Raw genomic sequence first — 26,950 nt, 5'->3', positions numbered from 1 at the left:
GGAGTCTTTGGACTCCTTACTTGAAGTGCTCCCCTTGATATCCTCTGATGTGGTTTTCAAAGGGCTGAAGGAACCGATGGTCCCCAGAGAGGAAGTCATTTTTGATTAAAGGAATTCTAGATGTTACATGAGCCTCGCTGCCTCTCAGCCTTCCAGCTCCAAACCAGGAGGAAGACTAGAGTATTTTACAGAGTGAGTCTTCAGGATTAAAATGTGTTATTGTTGCTAAAATGGTCTCTAAACTGCTTTGTTAACATCTCGTCTCGTCTCGTCTCTCGTCTTCCTCCGCTTATCCGGGTCCGGGTCGTGGGGGCAGCATCCCAACTAGGGAGCTCCAGGCCGTCCTCTCCCCGGCCTTGTCCACCAGCTCCTCCGGCAGGACCCCAAGGCGTTCCCGGACCAGATTGGAGATGTAACCTCTCCAACGTGTCCTGGGTCGACCCGGGGGCCTTCTGCCGGCAGGACATGCCCGAAACACCTCCCCGGGGAGGCGTCGAGGAGGCATCCTGACCAGATGCCCAAACCACCTCAACTGGCTCCTTTCGATCCGGAGGAGCAGCGGTTCTACTCCGAGTCCCTCCCGAATGTCCGAGCTCCTCACCCTATCTCTAAGGCTGAGCCCGGCCACCCTACGGAGGAAACTCATTTCGGCCGCTTGTATCCGCGATCTCGTTCTTTCGGTCATTACCCAAAGCTCATGACCATAGGTGAGGATTGGGACGTAGATCGACCGGTAAATCGAGAGCCTGGCTTTCTGGCTCAGCTCCCTCTTCCCCACGACAGATCGGCTCAGCGTCCGCATCACTGCAGACGCCGAACCAATCCGCCTGTCGATCTCCCGATCCCTCCTACCCTCACTCGTGAACAAGACCCCGAGATACTTAAACTCCTCCACTTGAGGTAGGACCTCTCCCCCGACCCGGAGGTGGCAAGCCACCCTTTTCCGGTCGAGAACCATGGTCTCAGATTTGGAGGTGCTGATCCTCATCCCAGCCGCTTCACATTCGGCCGCGAACCTACCCAGCAAGAGCTGAAGGTCAGAGCTGGATGAAGCTAGGAGGACCACATCATCCGCAAAAAGCAGAGACGAGATTCTCCTGCCACCAAACTCGACACACTCCACACCACGGCTGCGTCTAGAAATTCTGTCCATAAAAGTGATGAACAGAACCGGTGACAAAGGGCAGCCCTGGCGGAGTCCAACCCTCACTGGGAACAGGTCCGACTTACTACCGGCTATGCGGACCAAACTCACGCTCCTCTGGTAAAGGGACTGAATGGCCCTTAACAGAAAGCCACCCACCCCATACTCCTGGAGCATCCCCCACAGGGTGCCCCTGGGGACACGGTCATAAGCCTTCTCCAAATCCACAAAACACATGTGGATTGGTTGGGCAAACTCCCATGCCCCCTCCATCACCCTTGCAAGGGTATAGAGCTGGTCCACAGTTCCACGGCCAGGACGAAAACCACATTGCTCCTCCTCTATCTGAGATTCAACTATCGATCGGACCCTCCTCTCCAGTACCTTGGAGTAGACCTTTCCAGGGAGGCTGAGGAGTGTGATCCCCCTATAGTTGGAACACACCCTCAGGTCACCCTTCTTAAAGATGGGGACCACCACCCCGGTCTGCCACTCCCTAGGAACTGCCCCCGATGACCACGCAATGTTGTAGAGACGTGTCAACCATGACAGCCCTACAACATCCATAGCCTTGAGATACCCAGGACGAACCTCATCCGCCCCCGGGGCTCCGCCGCTGTGTAGTTGTTTGACTACCTCAGCAACTTCTGCCCCCGAGATCGGACAGTCCATCCCCAGGCCTCCCAGCTCTGGTTCCTCCTCGGAATGCGCATTGGTGGGATTGAGGAGCTCCTCAAAGTATTCCTTCCACCGTCCGACTATAGCCTCAGTTGACGTCAGCAGCTCCCCATCCCCACTGTAAACAGTGTGAGCGAGTTGCTGCCTTCCTCTCCTGAGGCGCCGGACAGTTTGCCAGAACCTCTTTGGAGCCGATCGATAGTCTTTCTCCATGGCCTCACCAAACTCCTCCCACGCCCGAGATTTTGCCTCGGCAACTGCCACTGCTGCACCCCGCTTGGCTATCCGGTACCTGTCTGCTGCCTCCGGAGACCCACAGACCAGCCACGCCCTGTAGGCCTCCTTCTTCAGCCTGACGGCTCCCCGAACCTCTGGTGTCCACCAGCGGGTACGGGGGTTGCCACCACGACTGGCACCGGCCACCTTACGGCCACAGCTAGCAACAGCCGCCTCGACAATCGCAGAGTGGAACAAGGCCCACTCGGACTCAATGTCCCCCACTGCTCTCGGGACGTGGTCAAAGCTCTGCCGGAGGTGGGAGTTGAAGACCGTCTTGACAGGTTCTTCTGCCAGGCGTTCCCAGCAGACCCTCACTATGCGTTTGGGTCTGCCAGGTCTACGCGGCATGTTCCCTTGCCATCTGATCCAACTCACCACCAGGTGGTGATCAGTTGACAGCTCCGCCCCTCTCTTCACTCGGGTGTCCAAAACATACGGCCGCAGGTCAGATGATACGACTACAAAATCTATCATCGACCTGTGACCTAGGCTGCCCTGGTACCAAGTGTACCGGTGGGCATCCTTATGTTCGAACATGGTGTTCGTTATGGCCAAACTGCGGCTTGCACAGAAGTCCAATAACAAAACACCGCTCGAGTTCAGATTAGGTGGGCCGTTCCTCCCAATCACACCCCTCCAGGTCAAGCTGTCATTGCCCACGTGAGCATTGAAGTCCCCCAGCAGGACAATGGAGTCCCCTGATGGAGCACTATCTAGCACTCGTCCCAGGGACTCCAAAAAGGATGGGTACTCTGAACTGATATTTGGCCCATAAGCACAAACAACAGTCAGGACCCGTTCCCCGACCCGAAGGCGCAAGGAAGCTACCCTCTTGTCCCCCGGGGTAAACCCCAACACACAGGCAGAGAGTCTCGGAGCTAACAAAAAGCCAACCCCAGCCCTCCGCCTCTCACCCGGAGCAACTCCAGCAAAGTAGAGTGTCCAACCCCTCTCCAGGTCTCGGGTTCCAGAGCCAATGCAATGTGTCGAGGTGAGTCCGACTATATCTAGCCGGTACCGCTCAACCTCTGCCACAAGCTCCGGCTCCTTCCCCGCCAGCGAGGTGACGTTCCATGTCCCAAAAACTAGTTTTCTTGTCCGGGGATTGGACCGCCAAGGCTCCCGCCTTGGTCTGCCACCCGATTCGCATTGCACCGGACCCTTCATGTTCCTCCTGCGGGTGGTGGGTCCACAGTTGGACGAGCCCATGTATCCGGTTCGGGCTGGGCCCGGCCGGGCCCCATGGGCGAAAGCCCGGCCACCAGGCGCTCGCTCACGGGCCCCAACCCCAGGCCTGGCTCCAGGGTGGGACCCCGGTAACCCTCCGGGCCGGGTACTCCGACTCTTCATTTTAACCGCCATGAAAGATCCTTCGAACCGTTCTTTGTCTCACCCTTCACCTAAGACCAATTTGTCATGGGAGACCCTACCAGGGGCACTAAGTGCCCCAGACAACATAGCTCCTAGGATCATTAGGGCACTCAAACTCCTCCACCACGATAAGGTGACGGTTCAAGGTTAACATGATCGTTAGAAATAATCATGTGAACTACGTGCTAAGATGTGATTTGCAGCATGTTCCTGAACTCTGGCTCCAGATTTTGAGAGTAAAAGAATAAATATTTTTAGAAATTATGTTTTATGTCCTAATAGAAAACATGAGTTAGATCAGTTAGATTTGTCTTAGCTCCTGTTGGTTTCATTCATATTTGGGAGTCTCATTATGGAAAACCATGACTTTAGTGTACATTTATGGGTGCTGTTGGGTACATAGCCCCTCCCCCTCTTTGTTTCCTGTACCACAGACTTTATTCTGTCTAAATTATGCATAACTCCTTATAAAAGCTTTCTGTATTTGTTGTAAACACAAGATTATCATAAAAGACTGTGGTCTAAGGCATCATTACTGTCATGGCTGCTCTTTCTGTTAAAACGTCATTTGTGGTTGAAAGGTTTATATTTATCATAGTCAGAAACATGTTTATTTATTTAACACACACTTTTAGCCAACAGGAATTACAACCGTGGACAGGCCAGTGCAGTTAATTAACCTGACTTGTATGTTTTTGGTATATGAGAGGATATTTCAGAGAACCCATGCATGCTTGAGAGCAGCATGCAAATTCAGCTGGGTTTTGGATCTGCTACCTGCAAGGCAACAGTGCTAAAAACTGTGCCACCATATACACCGCTTCAAGTTTTTTTCAATTCAGCTTTATTTATATAGCACCAAATCATGTCACAAGAGTCATCTCAAGGCACTTCACATGGTAAATATTCCAATACAGGTCAGTTCATTAAGCCAATCAGCAAAAAGTTTCCTATATAAGGAACCCAGCCAATTGGGTTCATAAGCAAGCATGCAGCGACAGTGGAGAGAAAAACTCCTTTTTAACAGGAAGAAACTTCCAGAGGATCCGGGCTCAGTATAAGCAGCCATCCTCCATGACTCACTGGGGATCAAGTAGAAAGAGCAGACACACACACACACACACACACACACACACACACACACACACACACACACACACACACACACACACACACACACACACACACACACACACACACACACACACACACACACACACACACACACACACACAACATATAAAGTGTTTCTATGGTTACATTGTGATTTCTTAGTAAATATTCTATTGGTGAGAGATAAACTTTATTGTATTTATCCTACTGAATCTATAATTAAACAGGTAAACCACTACGTTTTAATGTTAGCTGGATATTAGCATTTTTTTTCACCAACTTCTGTGTGGTCTGAAAAAAACGGTGAGCAAAAGTTTCTTAGAAAAAAAGCTTGAATTTAATATTAAACCACACTAAAACATTTCCCTTTGTTAAGACACGTTGAAATGTGGTTTGTGTCAAAATTTTAATGTTAAATTAAAACGTGCAAATTTCTTGTAGCCTCATTACCTGTGACACCTCCATGGCTGAGGTAAAAAGAACAGAAAATAAGCTACAGAACTTTTGGGTAGATTTGTGGTGATTTTGATAACTAAACTTTTTATTTATTTATTTATTTTGTTGTGATGAATGAATTTTTGCAGAGTAAAACGAAACCAAAACGACAACCTACACACCAGTGAAGACTAAATTATGACGAATATTGGCTGATATTTTCATTGATGGATAAGAGACGAAAACTAAAGTTGGCAAAAACTAAAATCCAATCAGCAAATGAAACAGATGGGACTCAAAGAGAAAAGAACCAATCACAGTTTGGAGCCCCACTCAGTCTGTCGTTGTGTCCTTGGGCAAGACACTTAACCCACCTTGTCTGCCAGTGGTGGTCGGAGAGACCGGTGGTGCCTGTGTGTATGGCAGACTCACTTCTGTCAGTGTGCCCCAAGGCAGCTGTGGCTACAATGTAGCTCATCACCACCAGGGTGTGAATGTGTGAATGACTGTTCCGGTGTCTTGTAAAGCGCCTTGGGGGGTTCCAGGACTCTAGAAGGCGCTATATCAAATACAGGCCATGTTACCATCAAAGAGTTACAGTGTTGGTAGCAGCTAGCGGGAGCAGTAGAGGGGGTGCTGGAGCTCAGCAAACTGAACTGAGCTAACAGATTAGTGCATCTTGTTGTCTTTTTATCTTTGTGGCGTTGTTACAGTTGATATGATCAGCATTTGGTGTTCTAGTGGTGCTTGTGTGAGGAAAAATGTTCAGCTGTCCCACCTTGATCAATCAGTCTAATAAAACCTGTAACAAATACACCTGAAACAGTTCTTATCTTTACCTCCGTAGAGTAACAAGTGTTAATGCTTTGATGGTAGGATTTAATTTCATGTTTACAAATATACTCATTTGTTTACTTAATTACTGAGGGGCACATTTTATAACTGTGTTTATTTTTGTATTTTCCAATAATTATTGTTATTAAAACAATTACAAATATAAAATGTTAGTGATCCAAAGTGTGAATTATGAAATTTTCCTATTTCTTTACAGTTTCAGGTGTAGTTAACATGCCCTTTACACAAGTTGAAAATCATTGCAACAGAAGAAAGATGCACATATTTTAGTCGACTAAAACAAATTGGATGGCTAAATTGTGGCTAAAATTACAAAGAATTTAAGTCAAAAGACTAAGAATGCAACTAAATAAAAAATTTGTGTCAAAAATAACCACTGGGATAATGCCATCCCATGAGCTGTTGAAATCACCAAAGATCTTGTAAATCTCCAGTGATTTAGTGATCTCGCGAGACAGCTAAGTGAAACAGGCTTGCAACATAGGGAGCCTTCTGCACCGTGGGTCCCCAGAAGAACGAAAAAATGAATTCAAGTCAACGGGGCTAAAAGTGACATTTTCTTATCCGCTTTGCCTTACGCCCTGGATCACTCATGTTGTACTGCAATTTAAATGAAAAGTAATGATGGGTGTTTCGACCACGCCAGTCACATCCTTTGAGATTTATCAGCTTGTAAAAGTTTGTAACTAGCATGACTACAAACTAGAAATCGGCATGTCACATATGTGACGTCACCACATGATCTCCTCTCCACAAAGTAGCTTCTACTTACCAAATGACGAGATTTATGGTGGTTCTTTCATCCTGTCGGACGTTTGCTGAAATTACAGCCCTTTTCCCTGTTTTTCTCCATGTCTGGTTCGATGACGTCACTTTTGTGAAGCATTTGTAGTTCTGGACTTCTTTTCACACAAAACCTAAAATAGCGTTTCCCCCTGTTCGAAAATAAGCGCGTTCTTGGTATCAAAATGTGTCTTTAAAATTCATGGACATCATATGTGCAATAATCCATGGCACAAAACAAGCAGAATTAGAAGATAGTGTTTTATGACCCATTGACTTGCATTCTGTTTTTCGTTCTTCCGGGGACCCATGGTTGACTCAGGCTCCCTATATGTGTCTGAAATGCTCCCGGAAGGGATGCCACTGAGGTTGCAGTGAAAACGTGTCAATGGTGTTATGCACTGCTTACGCATCAGGTGGAAAGCCTGCATAAAGTCCCGATGGAGTTTCTTATTATATTACTTAATGCAAAATCAACAGTAATTAAAAAGATTCAAAGATCACATATGCATGTTGTGAATGCTGTGTCAGGACTTGTTTTAAGGACCAGTCAACTTTTCTGTGGCAAGTCATGTAACTCCCAAAAGACTAGTCATGTATTATAATTTACGACCTGCCACTAATACTTGTCCCTATTTAGTTCATATTGCTTTCTAACAGATGATCTACTGTGTTGTATGGTTAAGGTCTGTTTTGTAGGCACTGAGGAATGATGATTTTAGATAACGTTTACATACAAACACAGTTAAAATGGCCAGATATAATTTTTTATCAACTGGGACAGTGTCAGGATCTGTGCCAAATTGATTAAAACGTGCAGTTATACTGAACGTAAGCGTAACCCCCGCTGCGAAGCCGCCAGTTTCGGGTTTACATGCTGACTTGTGGTCCTGCGAGTCAGCGACAATCAGCATTTATTGAATAGGAGATGTTCTCGGCATAGCCCGAGTCAAGAATGACGTAAAGTGTTCCTGTGAAAAGCAGACAGACGTAAAACAGTCCGTCGGTCTTCGTGTCTGTGCTGGAGCAGAGCGCTCCGGGTGATTTGGACCACAGCGCTTTAAACTCACGTTTTCCTCTCGTGCAGACTCTCGGAGATGCTTTAAACCGCAATGTTTTTGTTAGTGGGAACGAATCAGTCCGAACCGGTTTCCGTCATGTTTCTCATCGGAGGAGGTCGGTAGCGTAACCTTCAGAGCGGTTTCTGCTGCCGCTGTCCAAGGTGCTAAAGGTTGGAGCTTCTGTTCAGCACCGGCAGCTGCGGACAGCTGGACCCGCGTTACAGGACCTTCAGACAGGAGGCTCGGCGTTCCCAGGCAGCGGCACCATGGGTAAGCTGGATGATTAACCGCATTGCTATTTCCACCGGGTTCCTTTATCAGCTCCATTAGAAAATTAGAGGAGCGCACTCCCGTTTCCAGATTTAAAACACGCCACCACTGTTGTTGGTTTGATTCCCGGTTTATTTTGAATATTACATTTTCCAAACCTCCCATTTAGGTCATGGGAGGCTGAATGGGTTTGACAGACATCAGCCATGTCAGATTCACACTCTTCCCCTCCTCTTTCCTGTGCAGCTGAACTTCAAACAAGAAACATGAATATGCATCAAGTCTATTGCTGGCGCTTTGACTTAAATTAGATGCTCGTTAAAATGGAACTCCCCACGTGCAGGCTGTGTTGGGGCATGCGCGTGCAGGTGCTCTCCCTATGTTCTGTAAGCTTTATGTTTTTATTCCAAACGGGCTGATGAGTTTAGGTGTTCCGTGTTTACCGGTGGACATGCTGGAGGATCGTTGGGACATAGTGATACCTGTCACCACAGCATGCTCCTGTAGCCCCCCAGCTGTGACTGTAATTTGCTCTGGAGTGTAGTAGATAGGATGCCTTTGCTCGTGTTCTGGTGCTGGAATGGGTCCAGCCTGGGATGTTCAGAGGAACACTCCACTCCCAGAACAATGAGTCTTTAATGAGTAGTTCAGTTCACTCCAGTTCGAGACGTGGCAATGCAACATGATACCTCTGACAGCCCATTAATCATTAATAATGCAGCTTGTAACATGTCTACTTTTGACTCGAACTTTAGAGTAGAGTATGATCATTTCTGCTTTTGTTAAAGCTGATATAAAAACATGTTGAAGGTTTTTGTTTGCTGGACCACAGATGAGCCAGTGTAAACGTTTATAAAGCCTCATATATGCAAAGAGGCTGGAATCAAAGCACTTTATAGACCATCTTCATTTCAGCCAAGTAGGAGAAAATCCAAGAATGAGTTTAACCTTCAGCGGACTTGCCATTAAGCATGCTGATATGTAAGGCAGCATACTGCTGATTCACTCTGGATCCTGTTTTATGTAGTGGCGTAGTGCAGCTCAACGGCCACAGGGGGGAGCTCTGTTCTGACTCGATTCAATTATAGCTCCAGTATGACTGAATGACTTCATTTAGAAACACCTGAATGAAACGTGTGTGTGTGTGTGTGTGTGTGTGTGTGTGTGTGTGTGTGTGTGTGTGTGTGTGTGTTCTAAAAAAGCAGGAAATCACATTTTTACACATTTATTTAGTGTCAGGTCATCTTTTTGGCTATTTGGGGGATATTTTATTGTTTTCTCTCAGCTTCTCTGTCACAGGCAGCATTCATAGAGCCGCCTTTATAATCACAGTTTTAGATGATTGTAAGCTCAGATAGCTATGTAACTGTTCTTGTTCTGGAGAGAAACCACTAAGGAGATCATTTATTGATTCTTTCACACCGATATTTGTTTTCATTATTTCAGTGCCTCAGTCAACAACCTTCGGAACAGGCTGTGCCCAGATGATGCAGCACAACCTTACATGAACTTAAAGCATCGGTTCACTGACAAACAGTGTCATACTTATTCTTTTTGAAATATGATCAGTCACTCTGAGTTGAACATGACATTTTGGCTGTCCATACTTCACAGGAGCACGTATCCATTAGCTGACTTTTTACTTCATACTCCTTACATTTGAAAGATAGCCTTGCTATTACTATTTCGTTTTGGCGTGTTATTGTTTGAAAACACAAATACAAAAACCTGTCCAGATAAACGACACCATCTTGTTAGAGTGGATCTTATTGTGATTAGATTATCCTTTAAAAATCCACCATTCCGCTGTTGGTCTATTGGCTCGATCCATTGCACATGACACAAACCACATCACAATCCAACCAGGACATTTATTCGTCCAATCTGTCGCTCACTGCCACAGACCTGCTCTTTGGTAGGGGGTGACTTACTCTTTAACATTTTGACTTCAATGGGCTTTTTCAATGACATTGTTTTTAATTTTATGCTTTAGGTAGATTTGAAACCAGCACTTTAAAAAATTTTTATTCAAGTAAAAAGCTGGACTTGACACTTCAACTTCTAAGTATTTCTAAACCCTAGTATTGATACTTCTACTCGAGTAATGAACGTGAATTCTGATTATGTCCAAAATCTAATTAAAAACCCATCAAATCATTTGCTGCCTTCATGGCCGGGTTTTGAACTAAAGTCATTTGATGTTGATAAATTATGAAGTTGAAGGTGTTTTGGTCAAATGTATTAAAGGTGCATTATGTAAAAATATAGATAGAATTTTACAGTGAGAACATTCCAAAAGAGTCTAACGTTTCGGTTATTCTGGAACGAATGTTCTATTTAAACATATTTCATATCCAACAGGCTGTGGGGATTGTCAGTTTTTCTCGTTCAAAACAAAGGAAGGAGGGACTTAACTATTGTTTACCATCACTGAGTGTGCTGTTGCCATGTCTCTTGGGAACTAATACTGCAGCACTGACGATTGTAATTTGACGACAGCCGGCAAAAGCTCCAGAATGGTTTAAAGTGGTTGCAGTAACCAAATTTTACCACAGGATGGGATTTTTACTTCATTTCTACACACTGCACCTTTAAAATAGTGTCACAGACAATCCTGCAACATCACGAGGTTTATGTAATCTGTAAATCATGGGAACATTTTAAAATTGTCTGACTTTTAAAACATGACAGATCACACGTGACGATAAAAAAAAAGATGGTACTACAACGCGAGGTGTGCAGCAACACTGCAAGCACGACACACCAACCAATTTACATCAGACAGGAAATCTCTTGACACCTCTTGAGATAAAATGAGATGTTGAAGTAAACAAATGTGACAGAGGAGGAGTGTGCAAGGTGCTTCAGTCACGTGTCACTTCCTGATTGGCTACATATCCTATTCAACAGTTTATTTGTCCTCAAAATTGAACACAAGATAATCCAATTTATTCAATAGCCTGGTTTATGATCGAGTGATCTCAACATCCTTCCAGGCAGACCTGTGCGCCATTAACACACAACACATGACAGGAATTTCTGATAGGATTGTTTTTGAGACATTATGGTAATCTGACGCTTCCTTAAGATTCTCAAGAGGATCGGGTTAAATCATCCTGCCATGTGAAGTGAGGCTGAGCAGTCAACTAATATGCTACGAAAACATGAAACTATTGCATCATGTCAGTAAAAGTGACTGAGTTGTAGAAAAACATGGTTTCCCTTTAGCAGTGAGCAAGAACAATTACTCTTACATTGCCTATATTTACTGTAATGTAAACTGTGTCTGTGGTGCGGCTTCAATACTAAAGTAACTAAGTATTCTGGATGGACTCTCAGGCCTAAATAAAATACGATAACAGATCTGAATGTATTTAACATTTTGATACTATCAAAGGCTGCTGCATGTGTAAGTTCTGTCATTACTCACCTCATAACATCAATCATTTGGAAGTTTTGTGGAATTTGCTCATGTGTTATGGAGTTTTTTGTTTTTTACACACTTTTTTTCTAATTGTTCAAAAAATGAATTTCATAATTTATCAATTGATCCAGCAAATGGTGAATGATGATGTTCTATTTTGGCTTTGGACACATAGACAAAAATCACTCCATAGCAACTCATCACCGATTAAGTAAGACAGACCCCACCTGTTTGTTTCAAACTGCTTAGTCTGCTGTGCTTTCCCTTCAGGTTATGTGGGTATGCAACTTGTGCCGAAAACAACAAGAAATCCTCACCAAATCAGGAGAGTGGTTCTACAGTCCAGGGTCGGATCAGATGCATGGGGTATTTGAAGGTGGACCACAGGGAAAAAAGGCCAAACTGCAGGACAAGTCCTTATACCAGGGAGCTTCCGTAGACCGGATACCAGCCGCAGACAGACGCAGACCTCATGGCGGGAACCTACCCAGACAAGCATCCCTAGACAACGGCACAGGGCTAAGGTACCCCGGGCCTGGCGATGCACCCATAGACAGGTCAGTGTCTTGTCTTCTGTCTTAATCACAGCTGGGATCTCCGGAGTGTGAATTAAATGACTTTTTTACCCAACAAATGCAGCTATGGACACGAATATTTATTTGAACACATACATACATGGAGTGTGAAGCTTTTTGTTTAACATTAGCACTGTGTGCTTATGTGGAACATTGATTTGAGCCTTTCAAGCCAGACAGAAATCCACATTCTTGTACGTGGAGCTCATAATGCCTTTAGAGAAGACAGGACTCTGTATCTGGCTCTAAGTCAGCAATTCTACAAGTCATCCACCCACTCAACCACTCCTCACACACACACAGACGAACATGCACGCATGCACGCGTGCACACACACACACACACATCAGCATACATCAACACAAATAATTTCCTGTCTGATTCAGCTGGGATAGGATATTACCACATGAAGGCGAATTGCAACCAATTCTGTTCTTTTTTTATAAGAAGCAGTGTTCTTTACTTTAAAATGTTGTCTTCTCTTTAGGTGTGGTTTAAGGCCGCTCAGATAATGAAAATCTTTACTCACAAATGTGGGTGTTAATAGAATGAGTTTGCTAGAAAAGCTACCTGCAAGGTAGATCATTGTGTTTCTCCTATCTTATGAGCTAGATGCCCTCGCTGAATAAAGCACCCCCGGATGCTGACAGTACAGGATTGTGTGTTTGGTAATCTGCATGTAGGGTGGGGTAGTGCCTCTTATGTCCACATGAGGGCTCCTGCATCTTTGTTTCCCTATAGAGGCTTAAAGTTGAGATTTGTGCAGCAGAAATGTAATAAAATAAATTTAGCAACAGTCTTAAATGTTCTTGTTTCTCTTTCAGAGATTTCAGGTTAATCTAAATGTCCCATGTGCAAGCTGTTGTTTTCCATGGCCGTTGGTTAAGAAGATATTGAAAGTGCGGATGCGTCTTTTGCTCTATGAGAAAAGTCCTGGGAATTTGGAAAATTTGCGAAACATGTAACACATTTCTGTATTCATGAAACAGACAGGATGAAAAAAATCTTGCATTCACGTCATTTACATTAGCAGAGGCAAGAAAAAAAATCTAGTTGGCTGAAAATCCTCTAGATAATGTGGATGATGGATAGCAGGAAGTCCATAAATAGAACTCCCTCTGCATAAGCACCAGAGCCCACTGTCATTAATCTTAAGCAATGTGTAAATTAACTCTGGAATCTGTTCTGCTAAAGAAAGGAGGGGAAGTGCTGACGGTCTATTTTGTAGGAAGAAATAACTTCTAATTTGTCCTGATCTCAGAGGTGTTGTTTAAATGAGCACACAGTTACAGCAGGACGGCTGCAGCATGGGGTGACTGGTGGAAAAGCAGTGATCACACCAGAGGAATGTTCTCAGATTGAACGTGGACTCTAGCACCTTCAACATCACGAAGGCAACATTCAACATGCCCACTGGTTCCAAGGATAAGGAAGCAAGTCAAACTTAGCTAAGACATGCAGCCTACTTATCTGGAGCAGAACTACGTGTTTCAGGTCGTATTCATGAGTAACAGGCTCTATTTTCACATTTACTGTATTTCATCAAAATTGTCTCGTATTTAAAACGCTCATTCAGAGAACGTCTAAAGTCAGAACATGTCTGTTGTAACTGATTTTTTCATTAAATTAACAGGTAAACAGAACGGTGTTCATGTTTCTTATGAAACATTTTACCCTGCCTGAGCTGCGTCCATGGACGTAATTTTCACTTTAGAAGTGTGTGTGTGTGTGTGTGTGTGGGGGGGGGGGGGGGGGGGGGGGTATATATCTTTACAGTATGTCAACACAAACAGTTGTTTTCTGCTTGGTCCTAGAGCTCAACTAGTGTCAATTTAATATAAAGTAATATTGTTTTTGGATGGTAAAACGTGCAGGGGTAAAAGCTTGATTTTGGAAAAAGTGGTGGTGGGGAGGGGGGGGGGGGGGGGACATGTCCCCCCCAAAATTACATCCATGGCTGCGTCTGTTTCAGGCTGTTTCTAGTTAACCATTACATTTAGATGCCATAAAATGCTACTTTATTGATTTAAAACTTAAATTTACCACCAAGCTTTTATAAAATATCTTTTTAATGTTTTAGTGACTTTTCACAGGACAATAAATGTTGTTTTAAGGAAAAATGAAGCAAGTTTCACCAGAATCTCATATTCGTTAAACAGAAGAACTGAATAGCAGAGAGCACCAAACCGTCTTGTGACAAGACGATTTTTAGCATAAGGAGCTCCATCACTGTTGCCGAGTTAGACTTGTCTAATAAACACCCAAAGTACCAACATCAGCGCACTCCTTTTAGGATCAAGCACTCATAGAGAAAGGAGAATATGATGGCTCTCTGAGAGAAAATTGGTATCAGCAAGAACAGAAATCAGAAACCGTGATTGACCTACAAAACCAGAATTGGTGCATCAGTCTCTCACCAAACTCTTCAATAACCCACTCAGTTCAATTCAGTTCAAGTTTGTTTATATAGAGCCAAATCGCTTGAACTCATTTAAACTCAAATATCAAATATATCATACATGAAACACATTTTAGGACTTTAAAAGCTCCATGTCTTTGACAGAATTTTCCTCAATAACCTTTAAGTTAATATACTACATATACTATAACTACACTATATCAAATCATGTCTTTTCCTCTGATGGAGGTTCTAAGTATACTGCAGGTGGAAAGTGCCCATAAAGTCTTATTTATGTTTTATAACCTCATAATTGCGTCATACCATGCCACTGATGTTGAATAATTATCAGCTAGTACAAAGGGGTTATTTTTTATTTTACGCATCAAGCTTTCAAAGATTAATGTTTGTGTTTTTTATTTTATTTGTTTTGGGTTCAAGCTTCAGGTTCAAGTCCAGATATCTGGTTGTCCTGAACAACCAGATCCTACCGCTGAACAATAAATAGATAAACAAATAAATACATGATTTCAGAGGGAAATCACCCGTGTGTGTTCTGTTTCCTGACTCAGTGCAGCTCTGATGGACCCGGTTCTTACTCCTGTCTCTGTTGGATCTGCTGATGCGCATAAAGATAGTGCATGAGAAAGAAAGGAGACCACGCGCACGATAGCTTTACATCCGAGTGTCGCGCGCGCGTGTTTGTGTATGTGTGTGCATGTGTTAGCGCGAGCGTGGCAAACTCCTCATAGGCAACGGGAAGTATGAGTTGATGCGCCGGTAAAAGGGACGCCGCCGCTTCCGCTTCTCCTCCGCCGCCTTCTGCACACCGACACGAGATCCTTCTTCCTGCGAAAAGAAAAGAAATCCTGCACCGGAGCTATCCCGTTCTTATCGCTGCAAGTCTGAGGCATTATGAGGGAAGGATCTCACCCGGAATGCGTCTCGTTTAAGGACTCGTTCTTTTTCTGTTTGCACCAAGAGCGGCAGAAACATGGAACTTAGTCGGTTTTTCTCTCCGTTTGATGCGCTGCGCCCCGGGAGGAAATGACTGCATTTACTGTCGATGCGTCCGGAGAGAGCGCAGGCTTTGAGATGAATTGTTGGTGAGAAGGGGAAAAAAAAAAGAAAAACGGTGGTCACTTACTGAGGATACAAGTAAAACCGGAGGGGGAAAATGCAGTTTGAGACATTGCGTCAGTTCTGTAGCTCGGTTTTATCACATTTCAACGGGGCTTTCACGGCTCCTCAGAACATCCTGCAGACGGAGCTTTTGGAGCAGGCGCTGAGCAGCATCGGGTGAGTGATTCCTTTGTAAAGAAAAGCCCAGATTTATGAAGAAGGGCTTCCCCGACCATGGCAGACCTAGAGGTGGGGGTTGTTGCGTTCATCGATCGCACACAGCCTGCGTAACAGCAGCCCCATGTAGCCCAGCGCTGCTGCTGCTGCTGCAGAGCTCTCCTGCCTGGATGGTTAGGAGCGATCAGCCACCATGCCGCGGTTTGCTTCACGCGTGCGTGCACGGTGATGTACCGTCACCGGAGGCTCAGTTAAAACGTTAAACTGTTCAGACCGTGGATGTATTTGTTTATAAATCAGCTTTGCGCGCGTGCGTGTGTCCCAACGCACAGCTGCTGCAGCATGTGTGCCCCCGTTACTGCTGCTGCACCTCAGAGGGGATGAGGAGGGTAAATGTACATATTAAGAGTCCTGAGCTCGGAAGCGATCCACACACACACACACACACACACACACACACACACACACACACACACACACACACACACACACACACACACACACACACACACACACACACACACACACACACACACACACACACACTGAACTTCAACAAATAATTAACACACATATGTTGCCGAATACATATATTAAGTGAGCTATACTGAGACTAAAATATAATGAACGATGACGAGCTCACTGCCACATGAAATCTAACCGCAGCATTCCCTTTCATGCAGAAAACACCAGAAGTGCTACTTGTATAGTGTGCTGAGTGAGAAAGTGAGAGTTTGGTTCTTGGCTAGATGCACTGTAGCATATTATGATTACTCTGCTAAATGCTGTGATTCCCTGCAGAGAGGCCTATGGTCTTGTAGACATGCATGGCTGTTAGACACATAATGCAGATGGCAAAAGGGCTTTAAACTTGCTATAGAATAGAATCAACTTTATTGTAATTGCTGATGGCAATTAAATTACAGATGGTCCGCCATCAACAGTGCACAAGACAATAAATAACAATAAATATCAAAACCATAGAGGACTAAAAACAATTTAAAAACATTTAGCAAACACCAAGAAAGTGCAGTGCAACCAGTGATTCAGATCTGCTAAAACGACAATTTAAAAGGATTTAAAACAGATTGGTCCACATTACTGATGGGGATGTGGGGGGTTGAATGTTCTGATGGCCCAAGGGAAGAAGCTGTTGGAAAGTCTGGTGGTATGTGATTTAACTGACCTGAAGCGGCGCTCTGAGGGCAACAGGTCAAACAGGCAGTGGGCAGGGTGGGTGGGGTCACGGAGGATAGCAGCGGTTCTCTTCAGGCAGCGGGTTCTGGAGATGGCCTCAAGGGATGGCAGGGTACATCCAGTAATCCTCTGGGCAGTGTTTATTGTCCTAACACTGCCATGGGTACTGAGGGAACACAAGCCTTTCCCTCTGTATCGATGCAGGCCGTACCGTAACACTGTGGTCTGTCTCTGGGGACTGCAAGTCTTTCCCTCTTGTCCCCCACCCCACCGTCAGAAATAATTTACAGCACTGCTGGGCTTTCTGCCACCTCACATTACATGGCCAGAACACTCAGCCACTGGAAGGGTGGAAGAGGGGGCTCTGTGCCTGGAAACTGTGATCCAGCAATTATCACATCTGAATGATTAGACTGAACTTATCTTCTATCACCTTTTTTCTTCTCAACCAACTCATTTAGTCTGATGTCCTCCAGACTGGTGATCCTGCTTATTAAGACATGTTTGTGTGTATAGCAGCTAGAATGTCCCTTGATGTTTCTTGATGTTGCAATTGTCCATCTGTTTTTGAGTCTTTAAAACTACAGTGGAACTCATAAATAAACAACAAAACCTAAGTAATCAGGAGTGTGTTTTCATCCTCACAGGGCCTATGGACTGGCTGTTTGGTTATCACAAGCTCTCTCTCTCTCTCTCTCTCTCTCTCTCTCTCTCTCTCTCTCTCTCTCTCTCTCTCTCTCTCTCTCTCTCTCTCTCTCTCTCTCTCTCTCTCTCTCTCTCTCTCTCTCTCTCTCTCTCTCTCTCTCTCTCTCTCTCTCTCTCTCTCTCTCTCTCTCTCTCTCTCTCTTCTCCTTGTGCATGCACTGCCTTTTTCCATACTCCAGTTTCCATCCACAGGTCATAGGTGCATTAGTTATTCTAAATCAATGGTGGAATGTGTCTGTTTGTGTCTTTATGATGGACTGGTATCCTGTACAGGCTTGCTACCCTTGACTCTGAGCAGGATCAGGAAAAAGTGGCTGGATGTTAGCCTTCACTCTTTTTTTCTTTCTCCCATTGATTGGATTTGTTTTTACCCAGGCAGAAACCTTCTAATGGGCTGTCTCCTTTCAGACCCAGCCTCCATGTATTATGTATGTGTGCGTCAGCAGAGGTCCTAATGGGGTGGAGAGATCTGTTCTTAGAAGGCCTGAAACTGAGTGGTCACTACATTTAAACTGTAACCAAATTTGTCCTCTATCGCTGACACACACCTGCACATGCATGCACGTGTACGTGTGCATGTGCGTGTATGCGTGCACACACGCACAGGAACAGTTTTTAAACTTTCCCTATCGGTCTCCTTTTTGACTTCTGCTTAAAGCTTCAAAAGTGACGACCATTTGTGGTAGCAGCCATTTGTAAAGTGTGTGATGCAGTAGTATAAGTGATTTTCAGTAAATATTTATGTTTTCATTGTTTGCTTTCTCCTGCTTAAATAAATGGATAGCCACTCAGTTTCATAATCACTACCTCAGTGGAGCAGAAGACACCTTTTCAGTTGTGTTAACATTCCTCTTCGGATTGGCACATTTTCTACACCCTTTTGCTAAATAGTAAGCACAGAAATTATTCAAGCAGTCTAAACTTCATTGTTTTAGCTATGGTAACCAAGCAGAAATCACCTATTCATAACTAGAGGAAACTCCATGCATCAATCCCTGAAGCACCTGTTTGACACTCCTTTGTACAAATCATAAGTTAGCAATCAGTCAGCATGTCGGTGTTTTTCTTAGCCAGCATGGATGGAGAAGGTCTGAGACAGAAGAGACTATGTATCAACAGTGGCCATGTCCTCTACTTATAGATATGTATAATTTACTGTTATAGCTTTAATATTTATTTGATAGATGATTGGTTTACATGTATTGTCTGAAATATTACAGACAATACATGTACTTCAGTTTTTACACACTTTGACAAAAAGAATGCCATGGTATCAACACATTTTCATCAAAGCATTTCTGATTCTGGATCCAGTTATTTGCAAGTGGCCAAGTTTGACACAGCCTATAGAAAGATAACAAATGGCACTGTGCTGAAAGTTGTAGGCTACAACACCAGTGGCACACTGTGCTGGCCTTTGTATTTTGTTGTCTGTAAGGATTCAATGGAAGAGCTTATTCACTTGTTTGCAACATGTGTTGTTTGAAGGCAAGATTTGCTTTTGTTTTACATGTTAGTTTTGGCACAGTTAGATCCTTTTCCAACAAAAGGTGTCACTTTGACCACGAGCGCTGCTGTTTAGGCCTGTGTGTTAACGATTTTGGAAATGTGGAGTTTGAATTGACTGCTGCATGAAAGCAACCAATAAAAAACATCCTCAAACCATGAGTCTGTCAAGCTCATCAAGTTTGCAGACGACACCACCGTCATCGGACTCTTCTCTGACGGGGATGAGTCTGCCTACAGAATGGAGGTGGAACGGCTGGTGTCCTGGTGCAGCCACAACAACCTGGTGCTAAACACCCAGAAGACAGCAGAGGTTGTTGTGGATTTTAGGAAGATCAACTCCCCCCTTATAACCCTGTCTGACACTCCCATCACGATGGTGGACTCATGTTGCTTCCTGGGGAGCCCACCATCACCTCCATCATAAAAAAAGGCCCAGCACTGAGGCAGTTGAAGAAATACAACCTGCCAGCACAGTCGATGAGTCAGTTCTACACCACGGTCATCGAGTCCATCCTCACCTCCTCAATCACTGTGTGGTACGCTGGAGCTACCACCAAGGACGAGAAGAAGCTGCAGCATGTTGTATGCTCCACTGAGGAGGTCATTGGCTGCAAACTCTCCTCACTGCAGGACCTGTACACCTCCAGGACAGGTTGGATAACAGCTAGATTATTTATTTTATCTGATGACACCATCTAGTGGTTGATGAGCGTATCACACCATGACGTTGTTTCACTTCTTTACAGTTGAAAGAAACGCCTCTCGTTTGTAGCCAAGAAAACAAAGCTAAAACATTATTTTACAATTATTATGCAAATTTTTGGTTAAATTTACAATTTAAAGACTTGTCTATGAGAAAGGTCGCCTCAGCTGAGGTATGTCCTTAAATGCTCGAGCATGCTCTGATTGACGTCTGTTTGTAACTCTTTTGGTTAGTGCTGGCCGGCGCTCAGTTCATATTGCATGGAGCTTTACGAGACGGGGTGGGTTTTGCAAAAAAGGAAAAAAAAACAAACCCAGAAACAGATGTGTTGCCTACATTATATCATCATACATGATAAGACAAACACTTTTATGTATTTCTGCAAAATCATACATACTTCCTGAAAGCGAAAACTCCAGATAGAAGCATTAATTCTTCTGTCCTCTCGTGCGTTTTCACTTCTGTATCATCAGGTGCATATATGTTAATTTCTTTTTAACAACGGTTTGCTGGTTTAGTCATTCCTCTCCAGCTACAATGAGTTAAAAGCCTGACTGAAAGGCCCCCGGTTGAGGTAGTTTATGGAGGGCAGAACCGTATACACTCCTCAGCTCTGTTGCCACATTAAAAGCCACCGTCAAAGCTTCCTCCTCATCTTTTTTACGTCTTTGAATAGTTGTTACAATAAAGTTATGTCTCAGGGTTGTCCAATTGAGACAAAACCTCAGTAGCTCCTTTGCGACCTCCACTTTCCCTTAACACATTGGAATAAGTTGCCCACGCTCACTCCCCTGTTTTGCTACTGCAAAGCCCCATGGTGTTCTCCCCGGCTTTTGGTGGAACGCAGCAGCTGTAATTAAACTGGTTTTTTATTGGTTTTGTCCTCACCAAGGGAGAGAGGAAGATGGGAGGCCTTGGTTTATTGCCTGGGCGTAACAGAGCTGTTGTTGTGACTGCATATAAGATGGATCAAGACAAAAAAATAAAGAGGGAGAAAGAAAATGAAAAAGTTGAAAAGATAGAAAGATCAGTTATGGCTGAACAGATGTGCTGTACTCTTCTCACCAAATCACCTCAAAGCATCAGACTGAAAATCGGAGCACCAGAGAGAGGGAGGCCGGGTGGCTGGCTGTGTGGCCAGATAAACATCAGGCTAATGTCCTTAGCCCCAGGTCTATTTCCCAAAGAAGGAGGGGAAATAGTCTTTGCTGATACATTATGTGCTCACACACTGCAGCAACACGATTCTACGTTATATGCCAGCTACAAAATGCACTTTACGTTTAGGTTTCTCCAGACTGATTGCAGTATTGAGGCAGAATGTAGATGATTCAGAAAAGCTTGGAGGAAGATAGTATATTTCAACAAATAAGCCAGTGTGTAGAACGGTCATCTGGGCTCCATTGATCCATGTGAAGCAAAAGTGGTTCATACAGAATAGGCATTTGTGTGCATGTGTACTTGTGTATCTCTAACAGTGGTACAGTAGATACAGTGTCTTCTCATTTTAATCTATTTATTGTAGACTACTTCTAACTTTAGATGATGAACATGCTGTCTTCATGTGGATGCAAGAAAAGGCTGCACAATAAATGTGAGACTCAGCCTTTCACTGTGTGCTCTTTGTGAGAGTGCATGTGACTGCACTACAGCCCAGTCCCTAGAAGGTCCATTTTCTCTTAAAAAGCCTCTTTTCTGTGTTATAACCCAGATTTCTGATGTCATCTTGTGTTTTAAAAGCCAAGGAGCAGAAGAGAAAGAGCACATACCACACGGATAGTGCCCTGCTTTTAACCACATATGCCTTCAAGTGTGATGATATTTGTCAGAGTGTCACAAAAACTGAACTTTTATTATGTTTTCTGTTAGAAGTCATATAAATTACGACATTTGTACCAGGGATGTTTCGATCATGTTTTTTCGCTCCCGATCCAATTCTGAGTCATTTGATTTTGAATAAATGCCGATACTGAGTCCCGAAGGAAAGCATTAAAATAAGAAGAAAACACTTCATAGTTGTCATATAAGTTTCACTTTCATTTATTTATGAAGTACGTTGATAGAAAAACGTGTTTATGTTATGAATATATTTAAAAGTAGCAGCGTTGTTCTTATTTCATTGTTTACTCCTTCAGTATGCAGCTGCATTGATCGATGCACGATCCCGTGATGAAGCTGGCACACGGCGTCTCGGCTGTTAGGGTAACTTCTCCCTGCACAATGTCGGTACAAGATCTGCTCGGGGTCCGTCGACTGCCGATGACGTCAAAGTAGTTGATTGGCTGAACATGAACCTTACGGAATTACGTAATCACGTTACGTTGGTATCACGTTACGTTGGTCCAGGCAAATCTTTCTGTTGGAAAGAAGGACAACTTTTACAAAGAAATCCATCATTACCTCTTTGAAAATACACTTTTAGCATAGAGCTGCATGTATATTAGGGCTGAAGGATTAACTGCATGTGCAATTAAATTGCGATGTGACAAAAGGAGATTTTCTAATCTCAAAGGCTGCAATTTGGCAGCGAGTGGTTAGCGCAATGCTAATATACGTGGAAAAACCCATAGGAATGCTAATGCTAATATCACCGATTACATTCTTACAAATTATGAATTAGAAACGTGCCAAATTTGGAGTCTAATAGAAAGTAAAACTACCATCAATCAAATAAGTACAGACAGGTATTTTAGTAAAGCCAGACAACTTTTAACTCCAGAGTTTTGGCTAGCAGCTGTAGCGTTGTGGTTTTATGCTCTTTTATGAAAGAGGAACCATGCTACGTATTAATTCGGAATATTAATTTTTAATAAATCAATAACCAAATTTTATATTGTTCAGAAGACTCAAAGGTTGTTTTCATCGATAAACTGCCGATAATATCTGAGTGTCTGTGTTTCAGTTCAATGAGGAAACCAGTTTGAAGGATTAAAAGTTTTAATTCTTCAAATTAAACTAATGATTTTGAAAATTGACAGACAGGAAACAACAATCACATTGGCAACTTTGTGGGACAATCTTTAACAGTTGATATGTTGTTCTTGCTCAAATAGACCTTCTGGTGAATTTATGAAGATTGAGATTGTTGTGAGTTGTGAGAGTGATATGATGTGATTATGGATGCGTGTGGGTGCAAAGTGTGGTGAGATGAGGTGAGATGGATGCGTGTGTGCATCTGATTTTGCTTCAGGAAGAAACAGGTGTCTGAGTGAAAAGTGATGGTTTGAATAAACTTAGGTTTAGTTGGAAAAGATGCATCCAAACGCTAAACACCGTGTTCTGTCTCACCGAATTCTTGTGGACCCTCTTTCGGATCCGGGTCGTGGAGGATGTTGTGGTACATCCAGATGACACCGGCGGCTGACAGGAGACGTAGGTGTCGAACGGAACCGGTCCAGAGTTGCCCTCGGTACACGTTGATGGTAAAGCGTTTTGTCGACGTGCTTTCTTAAGTTAATTCACTCAGAAATCAAAAGACTCGGTAATGAGTCTGCGTTAGAAATTGCGATTCAGCTATTCTGTCTGGCTGACAGAAACAGCGTGAGAGGGGGGGGGGGGGGGGGTTGAGCCAATGGGCTCCGTGCCCCGTTAGCGGTCGTTCACACGTCCTCTCTCTTTCGTTGTCAAGCACCAACTGCTATCATCAGACTGAAACTTACCAAAAACCTTTCTCTTCTCAAAGCAAACATGTGCGTCATCAAATGTGTCTGGAGTTTACTGTGGGAAGATGTGTGTGGGTGTGTGTGTGAATGTTTGTGTGCTTGAGTGTGTGAAGGTCAGTAACAAACATTCTCAACACTATTTAAGAATGGATTCATTAAATCTCTTATAATTACCCCAAAGCATAATAGTCATTCATTTGATTAAAACACATTTATAATGAGCAAAATGATAATGGTTACTTTAACATTAAAATCAAGAAACAGAAGTTTAAACTTTATGTTTTGACTTGGTCTGGGTACAACTCATGTAAACACATCTTCTGGTAGACTGCAGGTGGCTGATGTTATGGTTTCCTCCCAGACTCGCTGGCGTTCAGGTCTTAATCTGTGGGTGAAAGTTCTCAGCGACCCATCTTTGACCCAGCTGAGTCCAGCACCACCTTTGTGACAGAAAACCCATATTTCCTCATGTTACAACTCCCCCCTTTTTGTGACGACATGGTGGTCAAGCAGAGGCCACCTGACGTCACAACCTCAATAACGTGATGTACTCGTGAAGGTAGACATCCCAGATGAAGGCAGGAACGATGAAGCGTCACCACAGGTCTCGTGTAGAAGGGAGTCTATCCTGATCAGATGATTAAGGCCAAAACTGTTGCAATCATTGTAAAGTAATCCACTTAGGGAATCTTGAAAGCAGAGCTATTTCAATAGCAGTTAATTTCATCAGCAATAATGCAAAGGTATTCAAAGGATAAGCAGCTCGTGTGCCACACGGAGCTGGGCAGGTGATGTATTCCTCAGGCGTAGTCCAGGCGAAGTCCGGCGCAGACCTCGACCCATCTCGAACCACGACCGAAGCCCCATGCGACAGGAAACCAGTTGAAGGATGGTGAAGACGACCCCTCTGATGGGATGTAGTCCATACGAGCTCGGAGAAGGAGACAAAGTGAGACAGCCCACACGATAGATAGCATTTGATGCAAATCAAAGAAATCAATCAAAACCTATCTATGGGTGCCTCTGGGAAAATGTGGATGCCTTTTGTGAATTATCTAAAGAAGAAATGTCCCGCACCCTGTTCTACATGTCATGTAAAAACGTGATGCAGTGAAAACACAAACAAAAGAAAGTAAATCCTAACTGATATATGAAACTCAGCAGGCTGCACTAAGTAAAGGCATATATATAAAGAAATAATCATGAAAATGAAGGGCAAATTGGCTTGTGGCCCTTTAAGGGAAATAGTAACAAAATAAAAGTAACTTTGTAATCAAATATAATCATGCTACACAAAGCACTAATAAAAAATAGAGATGTAAATCAGTTCTAAAAATGTAAATCAGTAGGTTAGTAATCCCTAAAAATATGAGTTAGTAACAGGACCCTGGCTGGAGGCAGGTAACCTGAAAAAAAAAACTCAAAGGATATCACATTTGTTAAAAATTCATCCCACAAACGAGAGAATTTGTAACGGTCCACCAGTTAGTGGAAAAGAATGCGGTCAGAATAGAGTTGTCCAGTAAGCGTTTTGAATCTGGTATTGCGGACCCACAGAGACACGAGTTTGGACGTATCAGTGGGAGCAGGCTCATAAGCGATTTGGTAATCAAACTGTTTGTATCTTGTGTTACGAACCCACAGGGAAACTTGTTTGAATTTACCTGAGGGTTCCGTCCGGAACTCGAGTGAAGCTGATGGGTTAACTGTTAGATCAGAACCTGATTTTACCTGCTCAAAGTTGGGTTGCAGCTTTACGGAGGCGACTTTGTTGTGATCAGAAATGGTAGTGAACTGAAAATGCGAAACTGATGCTCGCAAAGCAGGAGGAGGCTCCCCACCCCCCTTTTGTTGCTCAAACTTATGCCGTGTCTGTGAGACAGGAGAAGCATAACAAAGTTCTTAAGCTCTTAAAAGCCCTATTACCAAGAAGATGCACATTGTCACCTGAATCGTGCTGAAAGAGTAGGTGTTCAGATGTCCAAACACCTGGAGGTGTTGGACTTGGAGGTTCTGAAAAGGAGTGATCCAAGGATGGTTGTGTCACGGGTGTCAAAGCAAACCTAGCCATTTGTAGAATCAGATACAGACATGACACTAGCTTTAGGAACATGGTCTGTCCTGAAAACTGAAGCCAAGAATACTTTATTCCCAAGAATGATGGAGGTGCCCACACAGACTCAGAAAAACCCGGTTTAACCAGAGTATTTACAGACTGACTAGAACTCCGCCCATGTAGAAGGTGCAGCACCTAACTCCGGGTCGGAGGTCAATGTTGTCAGCTGAAGTGATGGAAGGTCAGCGTCGATTCCTGCAATGACCCGCCCGCTCGGAGGAGGCCTGCCCCCGAACAGGTTGAAGTCCGCAATGGAAAACTCAGTGCCACTCGGCACCCCCCTTTTGTCAGGAGGGGCCCCGAGCAGAGCATCACTGCACGCACCTACACCTCCCGGGCCGGGTGGCCTTCCCGAGCCCGTGAGAGAGGTGTGCGCAGCAACCACCGAGCCACCTTCAATATCGCCACTGACCACTTGACTACTGGAACCCGCAGGGTTATCTGCGTCGTCGTGGTCACCTGTAAGAGAAATCACAGAAAAGAGAGCACAGAGGCCAGAGACTAAGTCACACCCCTGTGAAAGGAGAAAAGAATTGGCCACCGTATTAGCAGAGGTCACAAACTGAAAAGTGACAAGGTCATTCACATAAAGGTCAAGATGTCCGAGCACAAACCCCTTAAATGGCATGGTAGCTCCGTCCGGAGACCACAAGTGTTTCACGGCGGCTGACGTTTCCATCACGCCCCGATAAAGAAGCTAGCTTGTGCATGAGGCGGACTGACGAGTAAAGCAGACCTCTGACTGAAGCGGTGGATCACAGCCTGACGATTTCACACCCATGCTGGAGAGATGTTCAGCCTCTAACATGGATGACAGAGAAGAAGCATCAGGAACCAAAGGGTTAAGCACAACCTGTTTGTCAGAGAGGTTAACCATAGGCACAAGAGATTTATTCAGCTTAAAAGCAGCAGAGAAAGTGTTGTTTTTTTTAAACCTCGATATTGATGGTGGGTTTTTGACCCCCTGGAAGAAATAAATGTAAAGAAAAAGCGTTATGACTGTAAACAGCATGTTGTTGGAATTCACGTCATGAATTGCAGACCAGAACCACCTCCGACCCAGTGCAGCTGGCACCGAACCGTTACCACTAGTCCCCACCGCGCCCGACCGGCGGCACCCGCCTAAAACGGGCCCGTTCGGGCGGGCGGAGGGACCAGCTTGGCCCAGCCGGTGAACAGTCTCCTGCGTCTTGGCATGTTCTGGAAGCAGAACGTCAGAGAACCTTACATCAGGTGTAACAGTGCAAGAAGGATTTTGTCGTGTCTCGTCCATCTCTCATTAAGTTCAGAGCAACTCGCGTTTTTACCTTCTGAGTCGACGTAAAACTCCGGGCAAATTCCTTAATTTATCTCACAAACAAGGACTGTCCGTA

The 26,950-nt window shown here is 44.2% G+C and overlaps 1 protein-coding gene across 49 annotated transcripts in view; it reads left to right on the top strand.

The window, feature by feature from the left end:
• rims2a (regulating synaptic membrane exocytosis 2a) overlaps positions 1-26,950 on the top strand; it is a 235,951-nt gene that overhangs the window by 48,336 nt on the left and 160,665 nt on the right. For 42 of the 49 annotated variants that reach the window (XM_070550878.1, XM_070550871.1, XM_070550876.1 and 39 more), the window contains one exon: positions 11,684-11,970. In XM_070550878.1, coding sequence (XP_070406979.1) covers positions 11,684-11,970 — 287 coding nt within the window. Of the gene's footprint in view, positions 1-7,627; positions 7,990-11,683; positions 11,971-13,895; positions 15,686-26,950 lie in introns of those variants that run through there. The other 7 variants (XM_054740570.2, XM_070550909.1, XM_070550908.1 and 4 more) reach the window with 4 other exon arrangements.

The sequence above is a fragment of the Nothobranchius furzeri genome, chromosome 5, assembly GCF_043380555.1.
Source record: "Nothobranchius furzeri strain GRZ-AD chromosome 5, NfurGRZ-RIMD1, whole genome shotgun sequence".
NCBI lineage: Eukaryota > Metazoa > Chordata > Actinopteri > Cyprinodontiformes > Nothobranchiidae > Nothobranchius > Nothobranchius furzeri.
This window is presented reverse-complemented; position numbering and strand designations above follow the sequence as displayed.